At 34.8% G+C, this 23,164-nt stretch overlaps 1 protein-coding gene across 1 annotated transcript in view; it reads right to left on the bottom strand.

Annotated features, from left to right (window-relative positions):
- Positions 1–1,916: 1,916 nt before the first annotated feature.
- LOC106662224 (cGMP-dependent protein kinase, isozyme 2 forms cD5/T2) overlaps positions 1,917–23,164 on the bottom strand; it is a 95,904-nt gene continuing 74,656 nt past the window's right edge. Inside the window, exons 2-14 of the mRNA XM_014386124.2 lie at positions 16,598–16,711; positions 16,358–16,463; positions 15,787–15,850; positions 15,177–15,254; positions 15,014–15,108; positions 14,795–14,941; positions 11,765–11,912; positions 11,544–11,707; positions 11,295–11,472; positions 7,668–7,797; positions 3,086–3,212; positions 2,948–3,010; positions 1,917–2,365 (exon numbers count right to left, since the gene is read on the bottom strand). Of these exons, the coding sequence (XP_014241610.1) occupies positions 2,200–2,365; positions 2,948–3,010; positions 3,086–3,212; positions 7,668–7,797; positions 11,295–11,472; positions 11,544–11,707; positions 11,765–11,912; positions 14,795–14,941; positions 15,014–15,108; positions 15,177–15,254; positions 15,787–15,850; positions 16,358–16,463; positions 16,598–16,711 (1,580 nt within the window). The 3' untranslated portion in view covers positions 1,917–2,199. The remainder of the gene's footprint in view (positions 2,366–2,947; positions 3,011–3,085; positions 3,213–7,667; positions 7,798–11,294; positions 11,473–11,543; positions 11,708–11,764; positions 11,913–14,794; positions 14,942–15,013; positions 15,109–15,176; positions 15,255–15,786; positions 15,851–16,357; positions 16,464–16,597; positions 16,712–23,164) is intronic.

The following is a 23,164-nucleotide window of genomic DNA, read 5'->3' as shown; positions in this document are numbered from 1 at the left end:
GGCGGCAAATTTGGTGTCGAGAAGTATTTTGGCGCCCTTTAAAAGCTATTGTTTCCGTTCTGTACTTAAAGCATATCGGTAAGTCCTAGTTCTTGAAGGAACATGATTAGTAGGTCCGGTTTCAGTGGTTGAATCTCTTCTAAGGTTACGTTGTATGCCCCAAAATACTTCCTCCTGCGGGCAAGTGTAGCACCACAGTTTGCTAGTAGGTGTGTTAGTGTCTCCTCGGCAGAATCATCATGTGCCGTGTTGGGTTATGTCACGTCTTCAGATGACCATTTAGTTTGCAGTGTCCTGTTCAGAATCGTGTTACGATTCGTTGCTTTCTCTAATACATTCTGTTACCTCTTGCCTTTCAAAGTTTGTTAGGAAGTTCTTGGATTTTTAGTGTTCAATGGGTGAGTTCCATTGTGTTCCCTCATTTTCTTTTATCCTTCTGGTCATTGATAGTATGCATTCCTATGCCACATAAGAGCTCTAGTCCTATCAGCTGTATAGCAGCCCTTCTTCTTGCAAGGGCTTCCGCTTTCTCGTTGTCTTCTATTCCCTCATGTTCTGGGGCCCAATTTTTTTACTTTTGGTTTTGCACTTCAGCACCATCTTTGAACGCTTTGATCTATCTGACATGATAGCTACATTCTTTTTGTTTTTGTACCCTTTATTCAGATTAAATTGGGTGAATACTCTCGAAAGGTCCAGTGTAGAAGTCCCTAAGGACTAAGCTAACTTCTCCCGTTTGCTACTTCCGAGGGGATCGGTCGACATCGTATACCCGACCGTGTGCCGCATAGCATTGGACAACCAGTCACTACGGACTGAAATTCATCAGTCAGGTTTCCGGCTTACTACCTAGAGAGATAACTGGGAATGTGGAGGATAACGGCATCACCGAACAACATGGTCAACTCTAAGTGCCCGCCAGAAGTCTCCCCACTAAGCCACTAAGATTCCATTCCCACGTAGCGCGCTACCTGGCTTGTAACTTGGAACATTGCACTACCCCTTAGTTCAGTTGTTTATGCACCCCCCCCTTCTTTGCAGACAGAATCTGGTACCCTAACCCATCTGAGCTACCGATACCGCTCTGAGTACCCGCTGTCCGCCTGCTGACATATAGCCAACAAGCAAATACAGCTTGTGCTTTAGAGAGTTCACCAGCTACACCTTTCTGCTTTGCCTGGAAACCCCCTTGCATTCAGGGTCTTAAAGAAAAAAGCGATGGGACCTGGATTGAGAAAGGGAATGCCCGAGAACGCGAGGCTCACCTTTTCAGGTTGCGCCCCACGCCCCGGGCATAATATACCACCCTTTGGCGTCGTTCCTAATTAACAAAAGCCGTCTATATATCTTTCTCATAGACCGGTAATAATAAAGTAAAATTAAATTGATAAAACGTCTTCCACGTCTTAACCGCTAAAAAATGGCATCCAGAGTATATTCCTTAAAATCATGTGCGCCCATTCCACTATAGCACTATATTTTGTAATGACTACTATTTTTTTATATACGGTCCCTTCACCAAAACTCAATACCAGCCTGAAGAAGCCACTGTTAGCTCAGATTAGTTCAATGTTATATTCCTTAAAATTATTAACCCTCATTCCACTTTATCAATTTATTTATTTATTTTTTATATACGGTCCCTTCACCCTCAACGAAATACCAGCCTGAAGAAGCTACTGTTAGCTCAGATTAGGACAATGTTTCATATGAGGAAAATACAAGACTGCAACTTAATTTAAACAATATTTCATTTATTGAGAATGAATTTATTTCTTGTATAAATATACTTAGAATTTTATTTATAATCTAAATATTTTTACAATAATCATACAATTAGTCATGAAAAAATACTTTTTACAATTGTCAACTTATATCAAAAAACAATTTTTTTATTCATAACCTTTAACAATAATAAAATTGAAAAAATTGATAAGACAACAACATAAAATGGGCAAGACAAAAAAAGAAAAAAAAAAAAGAAAAAAAGAAGGGAGGTTTTACACGTATTATTTACAGGGAGGGGGAGAGGCTGAGGCTTAACAATCGGTGAAAATGGGAAATGTTTTAAACACTACTATTGATTCACAATTAAAAACAGTATAAAAAAATTATTTACAATATTCCTCGGGCGTTTTCAAACTTAATTTGAAAGGGGAAATTAATGTGATTAACGGGACGGTGTAAACACTTTTGTTTTTAAAAATCGGCATCCCATCCGGTGATGTCGTCTGGCGGTGGGCCATCAGCATCCGGAGGATAATCGTCAAAATTTGATGTGTCAGTGACACTCCTCACTTTAGGCGCGAGTGGAGGAGTCAAAGTTCTAGATCGCAATCCTTCCCAGTTAAAACCATCAAACCATCTAGAAAAAGTAATAATTATATAAGTTGGATCATAAGATATATGTGTAATGACTACTTGACTATCAAATAAATTACATTTTTCAATTAATATTTATGAAAGGTATTGGCTAAGATAAAAAACGTCAGTGTCACGAGCGGGATTCGAACCCACGACCTTCGGCTAAATACGCAGCTACTCTACCACTTGAGCTATCGTGACTTCGATCCGAGCCACTAAATTCCCTCTTCAACCCCACCTTTTGAATTTTCCCTTCTTTTTGCCATTTTTCAAATGTCGTGCAATCTATTTGATTCTCGGCGACAAATGAAATGGCCACGGAGAGCTTTAGTGAAGTATACTTCATTTTGCTCACTTCCATCCTCTCTCCGAAGTCACGATAGCTCAAATGGTAGAGTAGCAGCGTATTTAGCCGAAGGTCATGGGTTCGAATCCCGCTCGTGATACTGACTTTTTTATTTAAACCAATACCTTTCATAAATATTAATTAATTGAAAAATGTTAATTGGTCAAACGGACCATGAACTGTAATGGATAAATTACATTGTTAATATTATTTACATTTTCTTTAAAAAAAACTCACTTGTGTTTTTGAATTTCGCTTATGCCACCTTTCTGATATCCTAGTCGCTCTGCTGGGTTGTCCCTGAGAAAAATGAACCGTTCAATAAATATTTTAAACAATATAACTTCAATTTATTAGTAATAACAATTTTCTTACCTGCAAAGCTTTTTGATTAAAACATTCGCATTTCTCGTTATATTTCTAGGAAATTCTATGGCATCAATGCCCTTAAGAATTATGTTATAAGTTTTCATCGGATCAGCTCCAGTGAATGGAGGTGTACCTAAATTAACATAAAGAAAACCCAAAGTTAATAAATATTAATATATGTCAGTTATTGAATTTAGGATAATAGAAAGTTTAGAATGGCATAATTTCTAAACAAAAGAAATTTTTGTCATACAGCAGGGCTTGGACTTCCAACTACCATTAGGTGTCACCAACAAGTGATCAGAGCCATTTTCATATTATGGATTTTCAATTAAAAAGCTAAGCTGGGATTTGAACCCAGAACCGCCTGGGCCCCTACTATAAATTAAAAAAATATCCTTACATGATCATTAAAGATCATTAAAATGAAAAATCCTACTGTAATATAACAATGACATTGTAATGAGAATTAACAAGGTTTTACAAACTAATTTCCAGGTAGGTCATTGATGTTCCTCGGGGTGACTGGAGAAGAAACCCCTCTATTCATGCTAATAAATTACATTTGTAGACTTCGTTCGTACTGGCCCAGAGTGCTCCTCACATTTATTCCTCATGAGCTTTTACTCTGGCACTACTAAATTACATTTACAGTACATTGATAAAATAAGAACTGTTTCTCGTTCACTCTTTTCATTGTAGCAAATAAATGGATACAATACAGATCTCACTCGTTCCAGCCCGACTTCTCGATATTCCTCGAGGAACAAGTGGTCTGGACCCTCCATTCTGGCTAATAAATACATTTATTCTAATACGAGCAGACAATCATAGATAATACTATATATTTATGACCCCTCAGTATTGATTACATTCTTTGCAAATCAATTCTACAGGGTATCCTGTTTAGATGGCCCGGCTGAATTTTTCTTGAACCAATGACGCTATTTAAAAAAAAGTTTAATATTTTTAGTATAGTTTTAAATGTTTACCTTTTTTTGGAAAAAAATTATGCAGGCTACCTCAGGCCCATTACAAATTCAAAATTTCAGATACAACCCTATAAATCCTGACACATCATTTTACTGGATTTTTTAGACTGAAAACATGATACAATCGGATTTTAAAATGGCCAAAAAATGACTAAGTTGAGGCAAAAAGTTTGGGAAAAAAAGTTGTTTGGTTTGCTATTTATTAATCACATTTCATGTTCGAACTGTCTGTCTGCCTTGTGTAAAGTTTCAGTTTTGCTCTTTTTAACCACTCTTCACCGGTGCTCAGAGCGATAGAGTCTGGAGAGATGGATTGACAAGAATTTTCAACCCTTTGCCGCAGTTCTTCAACTGAGGATGCTGGGTTACGATTGGCGTAGATACTGTTTTTTTAAATGGCCACAACAGAAAATAGTAAAGTGGAGTTAAATCTAGTGACTGAGGAGGCCTACAGATCGGGCCTTGATATCCTATCCTCCCATCCTGGAAGGGAGGTTTCAAATAACGTCTCACCTGCAAAGAATTATGTGCTGGAGAATTTATGTATTTATTTTATAATTTTGCTCTAAAAAAAGGTAAAAATTTGAACTAGACTGAAAAATAGTAAACACACTTTTTTCTTTTTTTTAAACGTCATTGGCTCAAGAGAAATTAAGCCGGGCTATCTAAAAAGGACATAAAATTGCATGTAATTCGTTATATGAATCAATATATCCATATATGTATTTAGTTTTCATAATTGACCGAATGAGTTATTTTAATTAATTATACTTTTAATCTAAGGTCTTGGTTAAGATGAAAAAGCAAGTGTCACAAGCGGGATTCGAACCCTCGACCTTCGACTCAATTCACCGATGCTCTAACCACTTGAGCTATTGTGACTTCTTCCATCCATTGGGTTCGAATCCAGCTCGTGACACTTGCCTTTTCATCAAAACCTAGACCTTAGATTAAAAGGGCAATTAATTAAAATAATTAATATGGTTAATTATGACTACTAAATACACATATGGATTCATATAACAATTACAGAATTACTTCGCTAACAGCTTCAACAATACGTAAGTCGGTTTTTTGTTAGTAAAGCCGGCAAACCTATCGAATGATCCGATGTGCTAAGATTGCTCCAGTGAATTGATTGTTAAAGATTAATTGAATGTCAGGTTTCAGCTTAGCTTTTCTACGTTTCTTGTGTAAGGAGAAGTTGTTCACACTTAACGGTGGCAAACCCAATTCGTTTGACAGTTGAGCTTTTTGTAGGATCGGCCTCGATCACGTCTCTTAGAGGTCCTTTTTTCACTAGTTGTTCACCAATGAATGTTTTGTAATTTCTCTTCGGTGTCACCTGGACAAAACTGTAAACCGTTTTTCAGTATCTGATTTATTTTCAAAGCACGCTCCTTACCGCTCCTTAGAAGATGAAATAACTGTGGGAAAGCGACCGCATTTCTACTTTCAAAGTGGTAAGATAATGATCTTTTTTTTTGTAATGGATTTATCGTTTGTTCCGTACAACAATGAACTGAAGATAAATGAATGATCCATTAACAAACCTTTAAAGGGCAATGATTTTCTTCATATGAAGAGCGGAATTTTTGGGGGATAATCGAATTTTTCTGACAGGAAAAGTTGTTAAAATAGAAATTCCATGATTTTCTGTAATGTCAGTCAAAGCATCAGGTTTAGTTGGTGACGCGGCCAAATTTGTTCCTGTACTGGAACAACCTCACTATATTTACATGACAAGCCTTCAGATTATCCTCGGCTTCCTTCCCGTGTAAAATTAATTAAACAAAACCCTTAATTGTAGTAATTTTGGAAAAATACTCCAAAAGCTTTGTGAGGATGGTATATAGGTTAAAACAGTTGAGGGCATATACGACCGGCGTTTCTGATCGACTTTTCTATTTCCTCCTTTATTCTTCGATGTAAGAGTCTCGGGTCACGAAATAGTCGTAAAAGAGAACAAGTTTGGACCGAGCGACCATGAGTTGGTACAATAAAGCTAAAATTAAATCTCGCCTCACGACGTCATTGTGAGAAAACTTTGTAAAAACGTCCAGACGCAGCATAAATACGCGGATCCGTTGAAACATGGGATCGCATAAAACCGACGGACCTTGAAAAAGGTAAGCTACAGACAAGTTTCCCCACAAGTTCGCCTTGGTTTTGCAACACTTAAGCAAACATCAGGTCAATTTCATCAGATTGATTGTAATAATTTATATTTTTAGATTTCCTTTTGGGGCCTGCGGGGTTATGAGCTTATATTTTCGTTGTTTCCCGTCATTTTGGTCTATCTACAAGCCTATTTTGGCCTATCATACTTTTCTTTTCTAACAGACTTGTCGTTTAGCTGTCGGGTTTTCTACTGGGAGGTCTTCATGTTAAGGCATTGATCGGAGATATTAAAATTTGGCCAAACCGACACACAAAAATACCGCCGACAAACGCACCCCACGAACTTATAAATTTGTATAATTTGTCTGGTTTTTTGATTGGAACATGCGGTGGATGTTGGACTTTGGATTTAATCGAACACCACGGTTCTACTCCGGATGTCCAGAGCAGTGGCAGTAATGCCTTGTACAGAGTTAGTTAAGTTTTGACTGTCTTGATTGTTCTCTAAGTCTTTTATTATATTGTTTCTTAAGTCTTGCGGGATTCTGCGTCTTTCTGCTATCTAGGTTATTTATTATCAGACTGGACTGGTAGTTGGTAAATCTTTACCACAACACATACAATGGGGAGAAACACTGTGCACATTTTCCTCATTCATCAGTCTTCTCCTCCACTTCTGCACCAGTTTGATAAACTCAAGGTGTCCTTGGATGTTGGAAGTTGCTCGGATAGGATTCTATTTAGAAGAAAGGATTTCAATATCATCTGCATCGTTAGGTGATATTACGGTGTATAGGAAAAAGCATGAGACCAAGTGAGCTGCCGATTGTACAAAAATAATAACTGTGTGAGGCTCAATAATCAAGATCGTTCAGAAACGACGGCAGGTAGTTTTATTTCCCGAAAAATTTAAGATTTATAAGAATTCTATCGCCCGTATTTTGTTTTAGTCAATCCTGTCTAATACTAATTTAGCATTTAGGTTAGAAACAATTTAAAATCTGTGCTGTAAAATACATGTCGTTAACAATATAATAATCTATTAGTTTTATAATCATATATTAACAAAAAGAGGGTGGTTAATGTCTAACGGATAACAGAACAAAACTTTAATTTTTATGATTATTAGTTATCTACTACACCTACAGAAACTTTAAGTATTACATTAAATTTATCGATCTAGGTTACAATAACATGTACAGCACAGTCTGTTAACGAAGTAATATTGTATTTATAATTTATTCGGGATAAATTATATCCCAATCATAGTTGGGGGGGCATAATGGTTAGGGTGTTCTAGGTTCGAACCCAGGCGTAGCACAAGGAATTTTTATTAAAAAAAATTAAAATAGAATGTAAAAAGTTTCGTAGTTTTATGTCCCCTCATCCGCGTGGCTCAAAGGGTAGTTGGATGTTAAGCCTTCCTGTATCACATCAATTATTTTTTAAATTGTTGGTAAAAAAAGTTTACTCACCAGTAAGAAGTTCGAACATGAGTACTCCCAAAGACCAGTAATCTGCGCTAATATCGTGACCACGGTTCAAAATGACTTCAGGTGCGACGTATTCGGGCGTACCACAAAACGTCCACGTTTTTCGTCCGTGCTAAAAATAAAACAAGCAATAATAATATAATAACCCATTCTTGTGTGGCAAAAGTTATAATACAATAATTGATTGCTTAATAATATAAAAATAGTAGAACCTAGGGCCACACTGTGGCTGTCCCACGGCATATTACTAAGCCAACTCGTATTAATAATAATTAAAAGGAGCAATTAAAGCTTCGGGAGGAATACAAGCAAACAGGATTCTAGGGATGTTGACGCCACGAATATTGCAATATTCACATTTGATAAGAAATTTTAAATTAAAATACTGGATAGAGCAGAGAATGAGAAAGGTTTCCCCGTGCATTTCCTATGTAGTGCACATAAGTCATAATGTAACCGCACCACTCAACCAAATACGGAACCTTGCGTTCTGCTTGGACAGCTTACATGGAACCAACTCACTAAACTTAAAAAGACTCTCAACCAAATATACGGACAACTCAGACCTAAATAAAATAAGTGCGCACAACGAACTAACGTTAATAAAACCGATTTGGACATAACGAAGTCGAGCTTAGAGCTCACCTAGACCTTCCAACATTCAAAAAATCCAATCATTTTATTTAAAAGTCCTCCGTCGTATTCTCAATGCTACCTTCAATGTCATCAACCAAACCATCCGCACAGAAATAGACATTCGTTTCATTTCCACTCCAAACTCTTCTTTAACGCACCAAAATAGTCCTCTACGCCACCTAAGAAGCCAGTGGCATCTTGACCTAACACAACCCACAACGAACCATCCTAAATTCAAGGAGTTCCTGCAACTGCCAGCTCCTGGCAGATGTTTATTTCTATTGTTTTGTATTTGTGCAGAAAGCAATTTATAAATAGAATTTAAAAAATAGCTTATTATTGAACTTGAATTTTTACAATGGTCAATAATTTTAGCCAAACTTACAAGGGGACGACCAGGTTGGTGCGACACGGATTTGGACCAAACTTTTTTTTACACTCCAAAATATTGGACACGTATATCCGCCACTTCTTGTGAATAGGCTATGGTTTCGACAATAATTTTTTTGAAAGTTGAAATTTTCCTTTTTTAATATTTTTTATTTCGCTTTTCCACTTCATCAAATCTACTATCTGAATATAACATTTTGCAGAATTTTTTATCAATAACCAAACAATTTCTAACCACACAACACTACCATATTCAAGGGTTTTAAGAAGTCGTTACCGGAATATTTGTTTTAAGTAGATATAATTCTAAAAGGGTTAAAAGGATTTGAACGTTAAATATACCATTTGAAAGAAGAGAAGCGTAGCGTTTTAACAACGTATGTACCATAAAAATATATCAAAAATTTCTTAAGGAAATTCACAAAGTAGGAAAATTATTTGTCAGAAATTAACCTCGTTTTTGTAAATGGAAATAATAGTCCAATTTTAATGTTTGATACAGTTATAAAATATACTTGAAAATATTTTTAAAACGAATTATCAACCATGAAAATCGGTCTCTAGGTATTGAGAAAAATGATGTTAGATCTTGAACTAGGAATGTCAGTGAATGCAGTTCGTTGAAATTATCAGTCAAAAAATTAATTCACACTGATTTTCGCAAGTCGGTATTTAAGGATATTATAATACTAGAATCACGACAATGAGGTCAAATCAAAGATTTGACCATTTTCTGACCTACTTTGTTTAAAGAATATTTTTTAAAATCTTCAAAAAAGGAGTGTTTTGTTGATTTATCTTTTGAAATCATACCAAATTAGAATATTCTGCGTCATAAAACAGTTTTGTTTTTATGTTAACCAACAAGGACATAAATAATATTTTTTTAATCTATAAATAACCATTGCTGCTCATTTAATTAAATATATTTTATACTTATATTAATGACTGCTTATATTTATCATTTTTGTGAATTATTCAGAAATCGTGAGATGCGGTCTGGTGTGATCTAGGTTTCAGAAAAACATTTTCCTTTATCGTGCCAACGTTCGAAATTCAGAGATCATCTTCAGGGCCTGGGATTTACAAACATTGTTTAAATTTAACAAATACATGTAGGATGTAGAAAAAAGTGAATTTACACAATGCAAAAAATATATATTTTTTTGCATTGTATAAATTCACTTTTTCCCACATCCTACATGCATTTGTTAAATTTAAACTATGTTTGTAAATCCCAGGCCCAGAAGATGATCTCAATAAAGACTGAAACGTTGGCACGATAAATGAAAATGTTTTGCTGAAACCTGCATCTCACGATTTCTGAATAATTATCGACTAACGGTCACTAATCACCACACATTTTTGTTAATATTTTAATTTATACAGTACAAATAAATTCATTCAACAGAATTATATTTGGACCTTTCTGTTTCTGAATTATAGCTGTTTAAATCAGATATTCCTATAACGATTTCTTGAACTCGAAAAAAATTAGGAATAAAAAATAGATAAATTTAAATTCAAACAAAAATTTATATTTAGGGGTCTCTAGAGGTGCTAAAACATAATTTCATATTAATTTCACGAAAACAAAATTTTATGACCCAATTTACTTGAAAAAGATTTCGTTTTTATAGCTAGTTTTATAGCTTTTACTATATTTTTATTGTAATCTACATAAAAAAGCTGTAAAATGATATATTCCCATAGTTTATTTGAGTAATTATTGTAGAACGGCAAAACAAAAATATTAAAAAAAGGAAAATTTCAACTTTCAAATATTTTTTGGCGAAACTAGGACGTATTCACACAAGAAATGGCGGATAAGTGTCCAATATTTTGAAGTGTAAAATCACAAAAAAATCATCCATGTCACATCAACTTGGTTGTTAAAATAAATGTTAAAATAACATTGTCAATTTTAAATCTAAACTGAATTGTTATTATAAAAATATGAGTACGCATAAAAATGGAGATTGAAAAAAAAGCGTATGTGATAATAATCATAACATTATTACTAGTACAAAATGTCCAAGTTGAACTCTAAATCCTCGGGTTTTGTGAAATAGTATACACTTGTAACTTAACTTTTACTACACTTCCTGTTAAATTAAAGATAGCCGATTTGTTTGCTAACAAGACTGTGATAACTGTTATTGATTTCATTAACAAATTTTGTCGGAATCCATTTTGTACGATGTAAACAGCGAAAATTGCTTTACGTAATTAAACCAACAAGCTTCTTTAATAGGATTTCCGCTTTATCGCATAGGCGATAAAGACGAGATCTTGTGTTAATAAATTTCACTACTCAAATTTGGGCAGATTTTGCGATGACCAGTCAGGGGATAAATATACCACATCATCATCAATAAATCCATCCTTTCAGGCAGAGATCGGCGAACGTCCGATAAGAGGCTCCGATCCGGTTTTTCTCGAACGGTTCCCACCACGGCCGGGTGCAGGAAACCTCGGATAAACGAGATACGCATCAAATCTGTTAGGTGTAACGCGGGATAACGGGACCCGTCGACCCGACTAATCCAGCAGGTCGATAATTAACGCAAATTAACAACTTACGGTGAGTTTTTTTGCGAAGCCGAAATCAACTAGTTTCACGTATCCGCTAACGTCCAGCAACAGATTTTCAGGCTTGAGATCACGGTATATTATGTTCCGGGAATGTAGATAGTCGAACGCTTCGATGACACATGCCGTGTAGAAACGAGTTGTATGATCGTCGAAGAACCCCTTATCCCTGGAGGAGAAGATATATTATTATTTATCCAAAACAGAAGACCAAGCTAGTCATTTTACTTTACTACTCACCTAAGTATCGTCCAAAGTTCGCCTCCAAGGCAGGATTCCATCAACATGTAAAGATACTTGCGGTCCTTGAAAGTTTTATACAGTTTGACTATAAATTCACTGTTCGCCTCTCCCATTATTTCCTTCTCGGACATAATGTGCTGCTGTTGTCTCGTTTCGACAATCTGCAAAGTATTCCATGCTATATTTTCAACCGAAAGTAAAAAAGTTAATCCACTAACCTGACTCTTTTTCATTTGCTTCAACGCAAACGATCTCGTCGGATCATGTGCGATCTGTACAAGTTCGACTCTACCGAATCCACCGACGCCCAACGTGGCCAAAACTCTCAGTTCGCTCAGTCTCAGCCCCTCGAACTCCTCGTTGAGCCTGGCAGAAAAAAACACTATTTCTAAATCATATCGACAGAGAGTTAGCTTTGTACTAAATGAACACACGCATCCATAAAATACTCACTCCTTCCATAAAAATTTTACATAAATTCCAAATGAGTATGCATTGATTCTCAAGCAATTACAATTGCGAGACTTCATCTTTCCTTTCACTTCCATTCACTTACCTCTATTGTCCACAACCACACTGAACCAGCAGTAAACAGAAAATAAACGATAGCGTCAATCTTCAGATTAGATTAGTAAGAACAAAGATGCATTTTAGTTTAAGGGATGCATGGGTGGGGGTGGTGGAAAAATTTAAAGGTGATTTCGATAACACCGATTAGTACAATGATGAAATTCTATCAAATGTGACAGCATGCAACAACGTTCATAAAAAAATCGTGATTTTTGTCTAAATCTCCATTTTTAGATTGTAGTGTTAATAGTTTTTTTTTATCTACTTAAGGATTTTTAATTGACATCTTGGCTACTGCTTTGCGTAAAAAATGCGTCTCTAGTAAATTATTTAAAACAAAAGTAACCTCGTACTAGAAATGATGAAGGTGGGATATAGAGATAATTATGTAAGTAGAACAATCATTCACAAAAAGTGAAACTGTAACCAGGATTATGTTTTACAATTAATTAATTTTTATATAAGGTATTGGTTGAGATAAAAAAGTCAGTGTCACGAGCGGGATTCGAACCCACGACCTTCGGCTCAATACGCCACTGCGCTACCACTTCAGGCATCGTGACTTCGATCCACTTGGACACCAACTTCCCATCTCAACCAACCTTTCGAATTTTTTTTCTTTTTGTCATTTTTCAAATGTTGGGTAATCTATTTGAGTCTCGGCGACAAATTAAATGGCCATGGAGAGCTTGCAATTGGAGCGTAAAATAAGTCCGTAGGCAATTTTTAATAGCAAATTCAATGAAAATTTCAAGTACAACAGCCTACTTCCAAAAATTGTTTTGTAATTCCGTCCTCCCAGAACTTTTCGAGTTTTCCAGCGATCCTCGACGTGTTTTCTGCAGTTCTCAATTTAAGCAGGTTATCCCATTTTTAAAGTTTATCAAAGCACGGAAATATTAAAATATGATGTGGCATGTCAGGCGAATAGGCAGGTTGGGGAAGCACATCCCAGCCAAGCTCAACGCCAAACGATTAGCTAGCTAATGCTGGTAGTTTTTGTCAATTGATGACTTTAATCCAATTATGTGTAGTATACAATAAAATTAACGGTTTTGATGGGCGGAAGAAGCTCATAATAAAGTGCCGCCTTGCAACCCCACCAAATTGGGGATGATTTCTTGGGAATTGTGAACGGTAGGACAGCGCGTTTCCCCCAGGATTTTCCTCTCTGTACATTATTACAAAACTTTTCATCCCAGGTTATCAAACGTTTTTAAAAAAAGGGTCGTTTACATTGAGTTTTAAGAGCGAATCGCCGTCAAAGATGAGGCTCAATAAATTATTCTCAGCCAGAATCCAGGAGATGCGTTGAAACTCTTGTGATATGCTATGGATTTCTGAGATATCTTGTGTTGTTGAGTGTGGGTTATTTGTCACAAAAGCGTGAATTTTGTCATCATCAACAGTCGAAAGAGAACCGCTTTCAGGTCTTCCAAATAAACTCTGAACTGAGCAAACATTTATGACGATACTTTCTCCTAAAACATCGTACACCGCACAAATTTTCCTAGCAATCTGAACTGCGATTTTGCCTTCGCAGTAATAAAAAAACCCATTAAATGTCGAAAATGTACTACTATTGGGTTAATTATTTTAAATTTAAAATTATCAAAACTATAAAAGCAATTTGTAAAAACAAGAAATTTCTAACGAAACCGATGGATAAAAACACTTTAACTAATTTTCTTATTACCTCATTATTTAATTCTTTTTTCATTGCTTTAACTAAATTTCATACTGTGTTAAGAATAATGAATTCAATAAATACTGCCTCAAAAACACAATAGGAAGAAAATAAAATAATTGAAAAAAGCTAAGAATTCAACCCAATAAACAAAATGGCAATTATTACTATTATAAGAAGTGAGAATGTTCATAAACGTTTTAAACGAGTCACAAAAGTATTAATAAAAATTTATAAAAAGAAATTATGAATGTTCAAAAGCGCAGAATTGTACTTTATGAGTGTGAACGCGTCGTTTATCCTTAAATTATTATGAATTAAAATTTTTATGTAAGGTTTTGGTTGAAATGAAAAAGTTAGTGTCACGGGCGGGATTCGAGCCCACGACCTTCGGCTCAGTACGCCGTCACGATAGCTCAAGTGGTTAGAGCAGCGGCGTATTGGGCCGAAGGTCGTGGGTTCGAATCCAGCTCGTGACACTAACTTTTTTCATTTCAACCAAAACCTTGCATAAAAATATTAATTAATTGAAAGAAGTAATTTGGTTAATCAGACACTAAATAGAACGGATTTATTAAATTATTATATTTAACGATCATTTCTGTTTCATGACATATCATTCACGTTGAAATGACACATTGAATATGTAATTAAAAAAGAATAAATTCAAAAATCACAAGGATTTATGTATTATTCTGAAACTATTTGAAAAAATAATGCAATGTCGTAGTTCTGTTTGATTTTCACCAACAGAGCAAATGTGAACGTTTTTAATTTTGTATCATATTAGTATGTATTCTACACCTGCACAAACCTGCACAAATACGCAAGTTTTTTTTTGTTTAATTTTTAGAACGTTGTTTTAAAGTTTTAAAAGTTGAAACCTTTCGAGAAAAGCCCAGTGTCGTTGACATTTGCATACTCAAACCGTTACGTATAATTTTCGTCTCGAGAACTGGGCGAATTAGGACTAGAATGAAAACTCCCTTACCTTTTCCTGTCTATAAGCTCGTCTTTGTATCTCGTCCTGACTTCGTCCAGGCCGGAAATCAACTGGTTGAACGTCTCCCTGTCGATGACGAGGCAGGAGACACCTTCCGGATCATCGGCAATGATATTAGCTGTTCGGAGGTCATCACTAAACCATTTTTAAACATTAGAATATGCTGACAAGGATGTTGATTTCTTTATATTTAAAAACGGTTCTCACCCCTGTAACGCCTTCTCGCCGAAGAAATCACCTTTCGTCAATGTCCTGATGAATTTTTCTTCGACCGAGGTTGGCTGTTTCATGGTCACTTTGACCTACATCATAATAAAATATCCAATTTAACATTTTTTGTTGCAAAATTAGCAAAACAAATCCTGCTTACCTGCCCTTTGCTGATGATGAAAAAGGTATCACCTCGCGCTCCTTGTCGTATTATGTAATCTCCTTCGTTGTAATATGTCTGAAAATGTACAATATATTTAAATATTTGAATTGTATTGAACTGCAAAATTGCATTTAGTCGTTTTTCTATATTTTTTACTTTATTATTTATTCTTTTTTTACTGCCTACACACATTATAAATAATCAAATTAAAGGAGTATTAAGTGAAATTTCGTAGAAAATTTTATATCTTTTCACTGAAGAGCTTTCCTCGTTTTTATGATAACATGAAAATTTAACGAAATGTTATGAAATGTTAACGGACAGTGTAATTAACTATTACTGTATCAATTACATTTTTTCAAAAATAGACTCAACAGACAGGGAAATCGTGTTTTGAAGAACAAAACCTTTTAAAAGGTCGCGTTTCACTAAACTGTGGAGTTTGAAATTCTCCGTTGTTTTCATTAACCCCCCACTTTTTCCCCGGTGATTCAATTACAATATTAAATCCCTCCCTGACATCTAGGATGTACGATTTTCCTCCCCTCAAAGCAAATCGTTTTTCCAATTTCACGTGAAAACCGAAAAGGAAATTTGACCAACTCACCTCCTCCAACACGTCAGAAATTTTAATAAGCGTCTCCTCCGGGAGATTCTTGAAGATTGGTACGCTGCAACAGACAAACAGGCTCTTTGTTGTATTTTTAAACCAGGTTGCGTCACATATGTTGTACAGATAGCATCTAACTATTGTATTCTGTGCTAATATCAAAACGATCGGCCAATTGTCTTTGTAATGTCACTAATTTTGTGACCCTGATCAGTAAATTAAGAAAGGGCAATTATAGATTAAAATAACCTCTGAGGGCTTCTGGATCACCTAATAGGACTTCTATGCCTGGAAGCATAAACATTCATTTTTAATGAACCTGAAGGACAGGTTCGCTTTCCCACGAAGCAGTTAGGAGAATTCGACATAACAAATATTTTTAAAAAATCAAGTCAAAAAATTGACATAAATTTTGTCCATGTTTTAAACTATCGGATACCTCAAAATTGATAGAACTTTGAATCGTGAACCATTTGTTTGAAAACTGTAAGAAGTATTGAAAGCGATTGCCGGATAATTAGCACAGTTGAAAATTGTAGGTTAAAGTGTCGCATGTGTGCTGTCTCACCTCTTGAGGAAGTCTGTGTATTCTGTTTGCCTAATCAGGCCGGTCCTCATCATAATAGTCTGAAAGCATTGTCTTTCGATTGCCCATAGCTTGCAATCGCTCGCGGCTGAAAAGTACAAACAAGGACATTACAAAAAGTATAAGGGATTTTTAAATTCAGTTCATTTTTCCCTCCCAATTTTAGGATTGAAATAAAATATTACGTAGAACATGTGTTTTTTCATAACAGTTAAAAGTTACCCTTGATAGTAGCTGTCCTCTTGCAGTTGTACAGAATCGCCAGCTCTCCAAAAACCTCTCCGGACGCCAGCGTTCTGAGGTATTTGTTCTCTCTGGACGCCTCGACGCGCCCCTCTGGAAAAAAACAAAGAATGACTGGTGAGAATTTACAGTCTAGACATGACAATTTGTCTTTAATCGATGGTAGGAGTCTCGCTCTGAGTCAGAAACGGAAAGGATGGGATCTCTTAAGTAATCTTTCGTTTAAGCACAATAACCTTTTAAGCAACCGTGAGTCCGCTTCATATTAAGCAAAATTGCCTAAATAAATACAAAGGAGTCACGTCTCTATTGTCTTCTATTATCTAAAATAATTTCATTAGAGTTGAAAACATTCCTAAGAGTGGAAACGCTGCTATATCTGATCAACAGCGTTCTATCAACCTGCAAAACCCACCTAGCACAAACACTATAATAATTGTCCGAAATGCTTTACATTCAGAACTGTATTAAGAGATAAAGAAGAACACATCCAAACGATTCAAAGATCTAATTATCAATCCCAACTGATTTTTGTAATTACCTCAATATCGATTCAGAACAAAGAGATCTAGAAAGCTTTGGCTTTTATAACATTCTTTGTGAGAAATTTGAATTTCAAACACTTTCATTCATTGAAATATGTTAAATAAAGGTTAACGAAAGGACTTAGTCATAACTCAATTATGAGTCGATCAAACAGATTTGTATATCACAAAATAAATGAGCGTTCATACAATGCGAGTCAAAGAGTTGGGTAGCCCCCACGGTGCAAAGAAACCGTTAAAAGCAACAGTTAATTGTGATTTCATGGCGAAAGATATTCTGAAATGGGAAGATTGACAAACTACAAAACTTTTTTCCCTTCCACCTCTTGTGAACAGTTAAAGTAATAAATGGATAATACTTTTATAACACATCCTTGGCAATGTTACCAAAACTGCTCCAAAGCTAATTGTCCATTTCTCTCTTAGCAGTTATGAAATTATACTAGTGGGATCGAGATTTAGATGTCATCGTTTGCAAAACGTTCTGACATACAAGTTTTGATTATGACAGTATCATGCATTTCCATAAGACGGTTTAAGACAAATTTTTGTAGATTTCCATCATAAAATCATGACACGCTCTTGGCGGCATGTGATCTTCATGATGTTAGGTACTATCCACCGTTGAATCTTATGGATAAACCACTTTTCGATAGAGACAAAACGATACACGTTCCTTGTAGACATTCCGTCTACAAAGACCAAAAGGAGCGTCGGTGGCTGCAACGGTTTTGGCGTTGATACGGCGCTCATCACTGTAAGGTAAAGGTCCCGGGTTCGAATCTAGCGGCCCTGTATTCGAACCCGACTCTGATGTTGTAACGACATATGCACTTACAAATAGGCTTTTTTTTGTCAAAAACACCGACAACCCGAGAGTTGAAAAAAAGGCCCAAAAGCTATTTTCATTAAGTGAATGGCAGAAAAGAAATGATATAACATTTTTCTCTCTCGCCCTTTTTTTTATTAAACCTTGCTCTATATCTCCTTTACCCTTCACTCCCATTCATTATGTTTATTCCTCTCTAGCTCTCTCTCTTTCTTTCTCTCTCTCTCTCTCTCTCTCTCTCTCTCTCTCTCTCTCTCTTTATTTCTCTATCTATCTTTCTATGTATCTCCTCTTTCTCCTCTTCCTCTATTTATTTTAATCTCTCTTTCACTGCTTTATACTCTCACTCTCTTCTCTCCTCTCTTTTTCTCTTTCTATGTCTCTATCTATCTATTTATCCTCTTCCTCTATTTCTTTCAATCTCTCTCTTTCTCACTCTCTATTTCTGTATGTTTGTTCCTCTCTCTCTCTTTCTATCTCCCAGCCACAATCTCACTCTTTCTTATTTCATTTTCTCCCTCATTTTCCCTCTCGCAAATCTCTCTTTCTATCTATTTCTTATTCGATCTATTTCTCTTTTCATTTGTTTTCCCTTATTCAGTAGCTTCGTTATCTCTCTCTCTCTCTCTCTCTCTCTCTCTCTTTCACTCTCACTTACTCTCTCTCACTCTCACTTACTCTCTCTCACTCTCACTTACTCTCTCTCTCTCTCTCCCTCTCTTTCTTTCTCTCCTACTTACTCACTCACTCACTCACTCACTCTCTCTCTCTCTCTCTCTCTCTCTCTCTTCCAATCTCTATCTCAACACCTCTTTCTTTTTCTCTATTACCCTGTCATGCTAACTGTCCCTTCTGTATTCTCGATATTCTCTGTCTTACCGTAAATTGTAAATCGTTCCCAACCAAAATTTGCGGGATTATAGAAATAAAATGATACTCATTCAGTCATTCTTTTTATCTTCCATTGCCTCTCTCTTCATTCTTTCCAATACACATACACGCACGCACGTTCCTTGGACGTGATTTTTAAATCTATGTAGAAATATAAATGCTAACTACAGTATATACAATGCAGTATTGTAGTTTATAAAATGTTGGATGATTGGCCAATACACTTCTTTTTCGTTCAGATCTCTTCATTTTATTGGCAATGAGTCAGGTTTTGTAAACTTTCACTTGTATAAGCACGTCTAAGGTCCTTAACGACAAGCGTATTAGATGAAATTAATTCTCATGGTGAAATTACACGGATTTTTCGTGATTATCTTCTTATAATAACACCATTTCTGGTAGGCCATTTGCCAGGGCGCTCCTGCTTATCCATGAGTCACAAAATTCGCCGTTCTCTTAGTCAGTCTTTTGAAATTCATTTTAATTCTATTGAACATTTTGTACGCGTCGTATGACTCACGGATTTATTTCAGTCGGGAAAGCTGTTTATTGAAAAATCATTGGGCAAGCATACTCGGCCGAGTTTTGACCGAGGTGGGGAGGTTACTGACTGACCTATTACAAAAATTAGTCACGATTGTACTCATCGGAATATCTTGATCGACCACTTCAACAATTCTTTAATGACGCACACTTCGAATTGAAAAATTCTCTAAAATATCTAAATGATCTTTTGGTTTGAATTGAAGCAGTTCGACAAACATTTGTGTGACGTTTCCAACTGGAGATTGCAAAACCTGAATGGCTTGTTCGGCTGGTCAAGGGCCACAGCTTAGAAAATGTCTCAGAACCAATTTCAAATTATATTGGTTTTTCCAAGGATTTTGTCGGTAACCACTGTTTGTGCACGTATTAGCAATTATCTAGTTAATCATTTTGTTTGTAAACACTTTCTCTGTAATTTGAATCTGTTATATTTTTTTTCTTCTGGAAAGTTTTTCGTGTGTGATTGTTCTATTTTTATTTTTAAAACAAGAAGAAATTCCTACAATGCTTCTGCTGCAATTAAGGCGGCCGACAAGACAAATACAGTGAAAATTGAAAACTGCGAAAACAAAACTAACAGTACTGTTCTGTCCTCATTTTTGAATCAGAAAAACTGGTCTAATTGCTAAAATAAATGAGGGGAACGGAGTATGTGGAAAAACAGTAGATCGAAAGCCCAGTGGGAAGAAACATACATACAAAACGATATAAAAAGGGAAGGCCAATAGGTTGGGTTAAAAGGTTTTATAGAAAAATAGCGTCGCTGCATACAACAAACAATTAGAATTAGCATCGAAAGTTTAAAACTTAAAATGCGATGACTAGGTTGTTGAGTCACGGATTTGGACCAATTTTTTTTGGTGATTTTATACTCCAAAATAAGGGACATGTATTCGCCACTTCTTGTGCATAGGCTCTGTTTTCGCCAATTTTTTTTTTTTTTTTGAAGTCGAAATTTTCCGTTTTTAATATTTTTATTTCGCCGTTCTACTTACTCAAATCAACTACATTATCTATCGTTTTTATATCTATCATACTTATCATCTTCTATCATTTTACAACATTTTTTAAGTAGATTGCATTAAAAATAAATGGAAAGCTATCAAAGTTTATCAATAACCAAAATATTTTTTAAAATCAAATATTTTTCAAGTAAAGTAGGTAACAAATATTTTTTTCGTGAAACATTTATATTTCGCCAAAAATTTTTTTTTAAAGTTTAAATTTTCCATTTTTTAAATATTTTTATTTCGCCGTTCTACTTGCTCAGATGTACTATGTGAATATATATATCATTTTGCAGTTTTTTTATTTAGATTGCAATAAAAAATACAGTAAAAGCTATTAAATTTATCAATAACCAAAACATTTCTAAAAACAAAATATTTTTCGAGTAAATTAGGTCATAATTTTTTTTTCGTGAAACTAATATGACATTTCGCCAAAAAAGTTTTTTGAAAGTAAATTTTTCATTTTTTTAATATTTTTATTTCGCCGTTCTACTTGATCATATCTACTATGGAAATATGTCATTTTACAGCATTTTTATTTACATTGCAACATTAAAAGATCAGTTTATAAATAACCAAAACATTTCTAAAACCCAATTATTTTTCAAGTAAACTTGGTCATAAATTTTTTCGCGAAACGACATTTCGTCAAAAAAAATTTTGTTTAAGTTTAAATTTTCATTTTTTTAGTATTTTTATTTCGCCGTTCTACTTGATCATATCTACTATGGAAATATGTCATTTTACAGCATTTTTATTTACATTGCAACATTAAAAGTTATCAGTTTATAAATAACCAAAACATTTCTAAAACCCAATTATTTTTCAAGTAAACTTGGTCATAAATTTTTTTCGCGAAATGACATTTCGCCAAAAAAATTTTGTTTAAGTTTAAATGTTCATTTTTTTAGTATTTTTATTTCGCCGTTCTACTTGATCAAATCTACTACTATATGAATGTATCATTTTACACCATGTTTTAGATTGCAAAAGTATAAGCTATCAAAGTTTATCATTAACCAAAACATTTCTAAAAACCAAATATTTTTCAAGTAAACTAGGTGATAATTTTTTTTCGTGAAACTAATATGAGATTTCGCCTAAAAAAATTTGTTTGAATTTATATTTGTCGATTTTTTGACCCCTAAATTTTTCCGAATTTTTAGAAGTCGTCCTCGGAATAACTGAAACTGCAATGATTGCAAAACGAACAAAAGGATTTTAACGTCAAATATACCAGAAGAGAAACGTAGCTTTTAACGACATATAAACCATAAAAATATATAAAAGATTTCTATGAAAAAATCTATATAATAAGAAATTCAGAAATTAACTTCGTTTTTTAAATGGAAATAATATTCAGATATTATGTTTGACATGGTTATAAAATGCAATGACAACTTAGTTCAGACGAAATATCAACCATGAAAATCGGTCTCCTTGGTATTGAAAAAAACAATGCTTGCACTAGGATGTCAGTCATAAGGTCGTCGTCGAAATTATAAGTCAAAAAATTAATTTACACAAATTTCCACGAAAGTCGGTATTTTTAAGGGTTTTATAACGCTAGAATCACGGCAATGACTTTTGACCATTTTCTGACATAATTTGCTTACAAAATGTTTATTAAAATATGCAGAGCAGTATTTTGTTGATTTATCTTTTTAAAACATACCCAATTAGAATATTTTCTGTTTTTATCTTATCCAACAGTGAAGTTAATGCACGAAAACTAAGTAATGATTTATGATAATTTAATTGCGACTAAAATTAGTTTTTGAAAAACCTGATTACGTCGATTTATATTAAGAACTCCCTTAAGACTATTTGATTGAAGCATTAAATGTGCAGGATATCGTAACGATGAAGAAAAAAAGTCTATTTGATAGCTTTTACTATATTTTTATTGCAACCTACATAACAAATGCTATAAAATGATTTATTCACATAGTTTATTTGAGTAATTATAGTAGAACGGCGAAACAAAAATATTCAAAAAACGGAAAATGCAATTTCAAATTTTTTTGGCAAAACAAGCGAAACCAGATTTATTCACAAGAAATGGGGGTATTGGTCCGATATTTTTGAGTGTAGAATCACCAACAAAAGGTTTAGTCCAAATCGCACCAACTTAGCCAAGTCTAAGTAACTACTTTTATTCTTTCTAATCTCCGGTTCTCATTGCTACTTTTTATTATGATGTGTATATTTTGTCAATAATTTCTTTACGAAATATTGTATAAGGAAATATACACGGATTGTCAAAGCGTTTAACGGTAAGGCCTTCTAAAGGGAGGGTAAAAAAAAGCCTTAATAACCTTGATTAAGCAAGGAAGTTGTAAAATACAAGGTCGCGGTAACGCCCAGCCCAGATCAAAACTGCTATGCATATCTTTCGCCACTCGCGGAAATAGACGCGGAAGGAAGACGGATAGACCGTAAGCTTTCAAAACCTTGGGGGTTGTAATTGGAAAACAAAATTAATCCACGGTGACTAAAAATCATCCGAGATTCGGCGGATCGTGATCACGTACGATTGCAACAGGACCGTCGTGGGGCTGAGCATGACTGATACACGAAAAAAAGATTTCACAATAGGGCGCACAGATGATGAGAGATCACCGGGGATTTTTGTCTTCTATCTGCTCTTGAAAATCGACTTGGCTATAGATGCCATTTTTATTCTAATTTTTCCCCTCTGCTGAATAGGACTGATGATAAAGGA

This window comes from Cimex lectularius, unplaced genomic scaffold (assembly GCF_000648675.2).
Source record: "Cimex lectularius strain Harlan isolate CLEC.00 unplaced genomic scaffold, Clec_2.1 scaffold122, whole genome shotgun sequence".
In the NCBI taxonomy this organism is placed as follows: Eukaryota; Metazoa; Arthropoda; class Insecta; order Hemiptera; family Cimicidae; genus Cimex; species Cimex lectularius.
The sequence above is the reverse complement of the archived record's forward strand: the minus strand, read 5'-3'. Positions and strand labels throughout refer to the sequence as shown.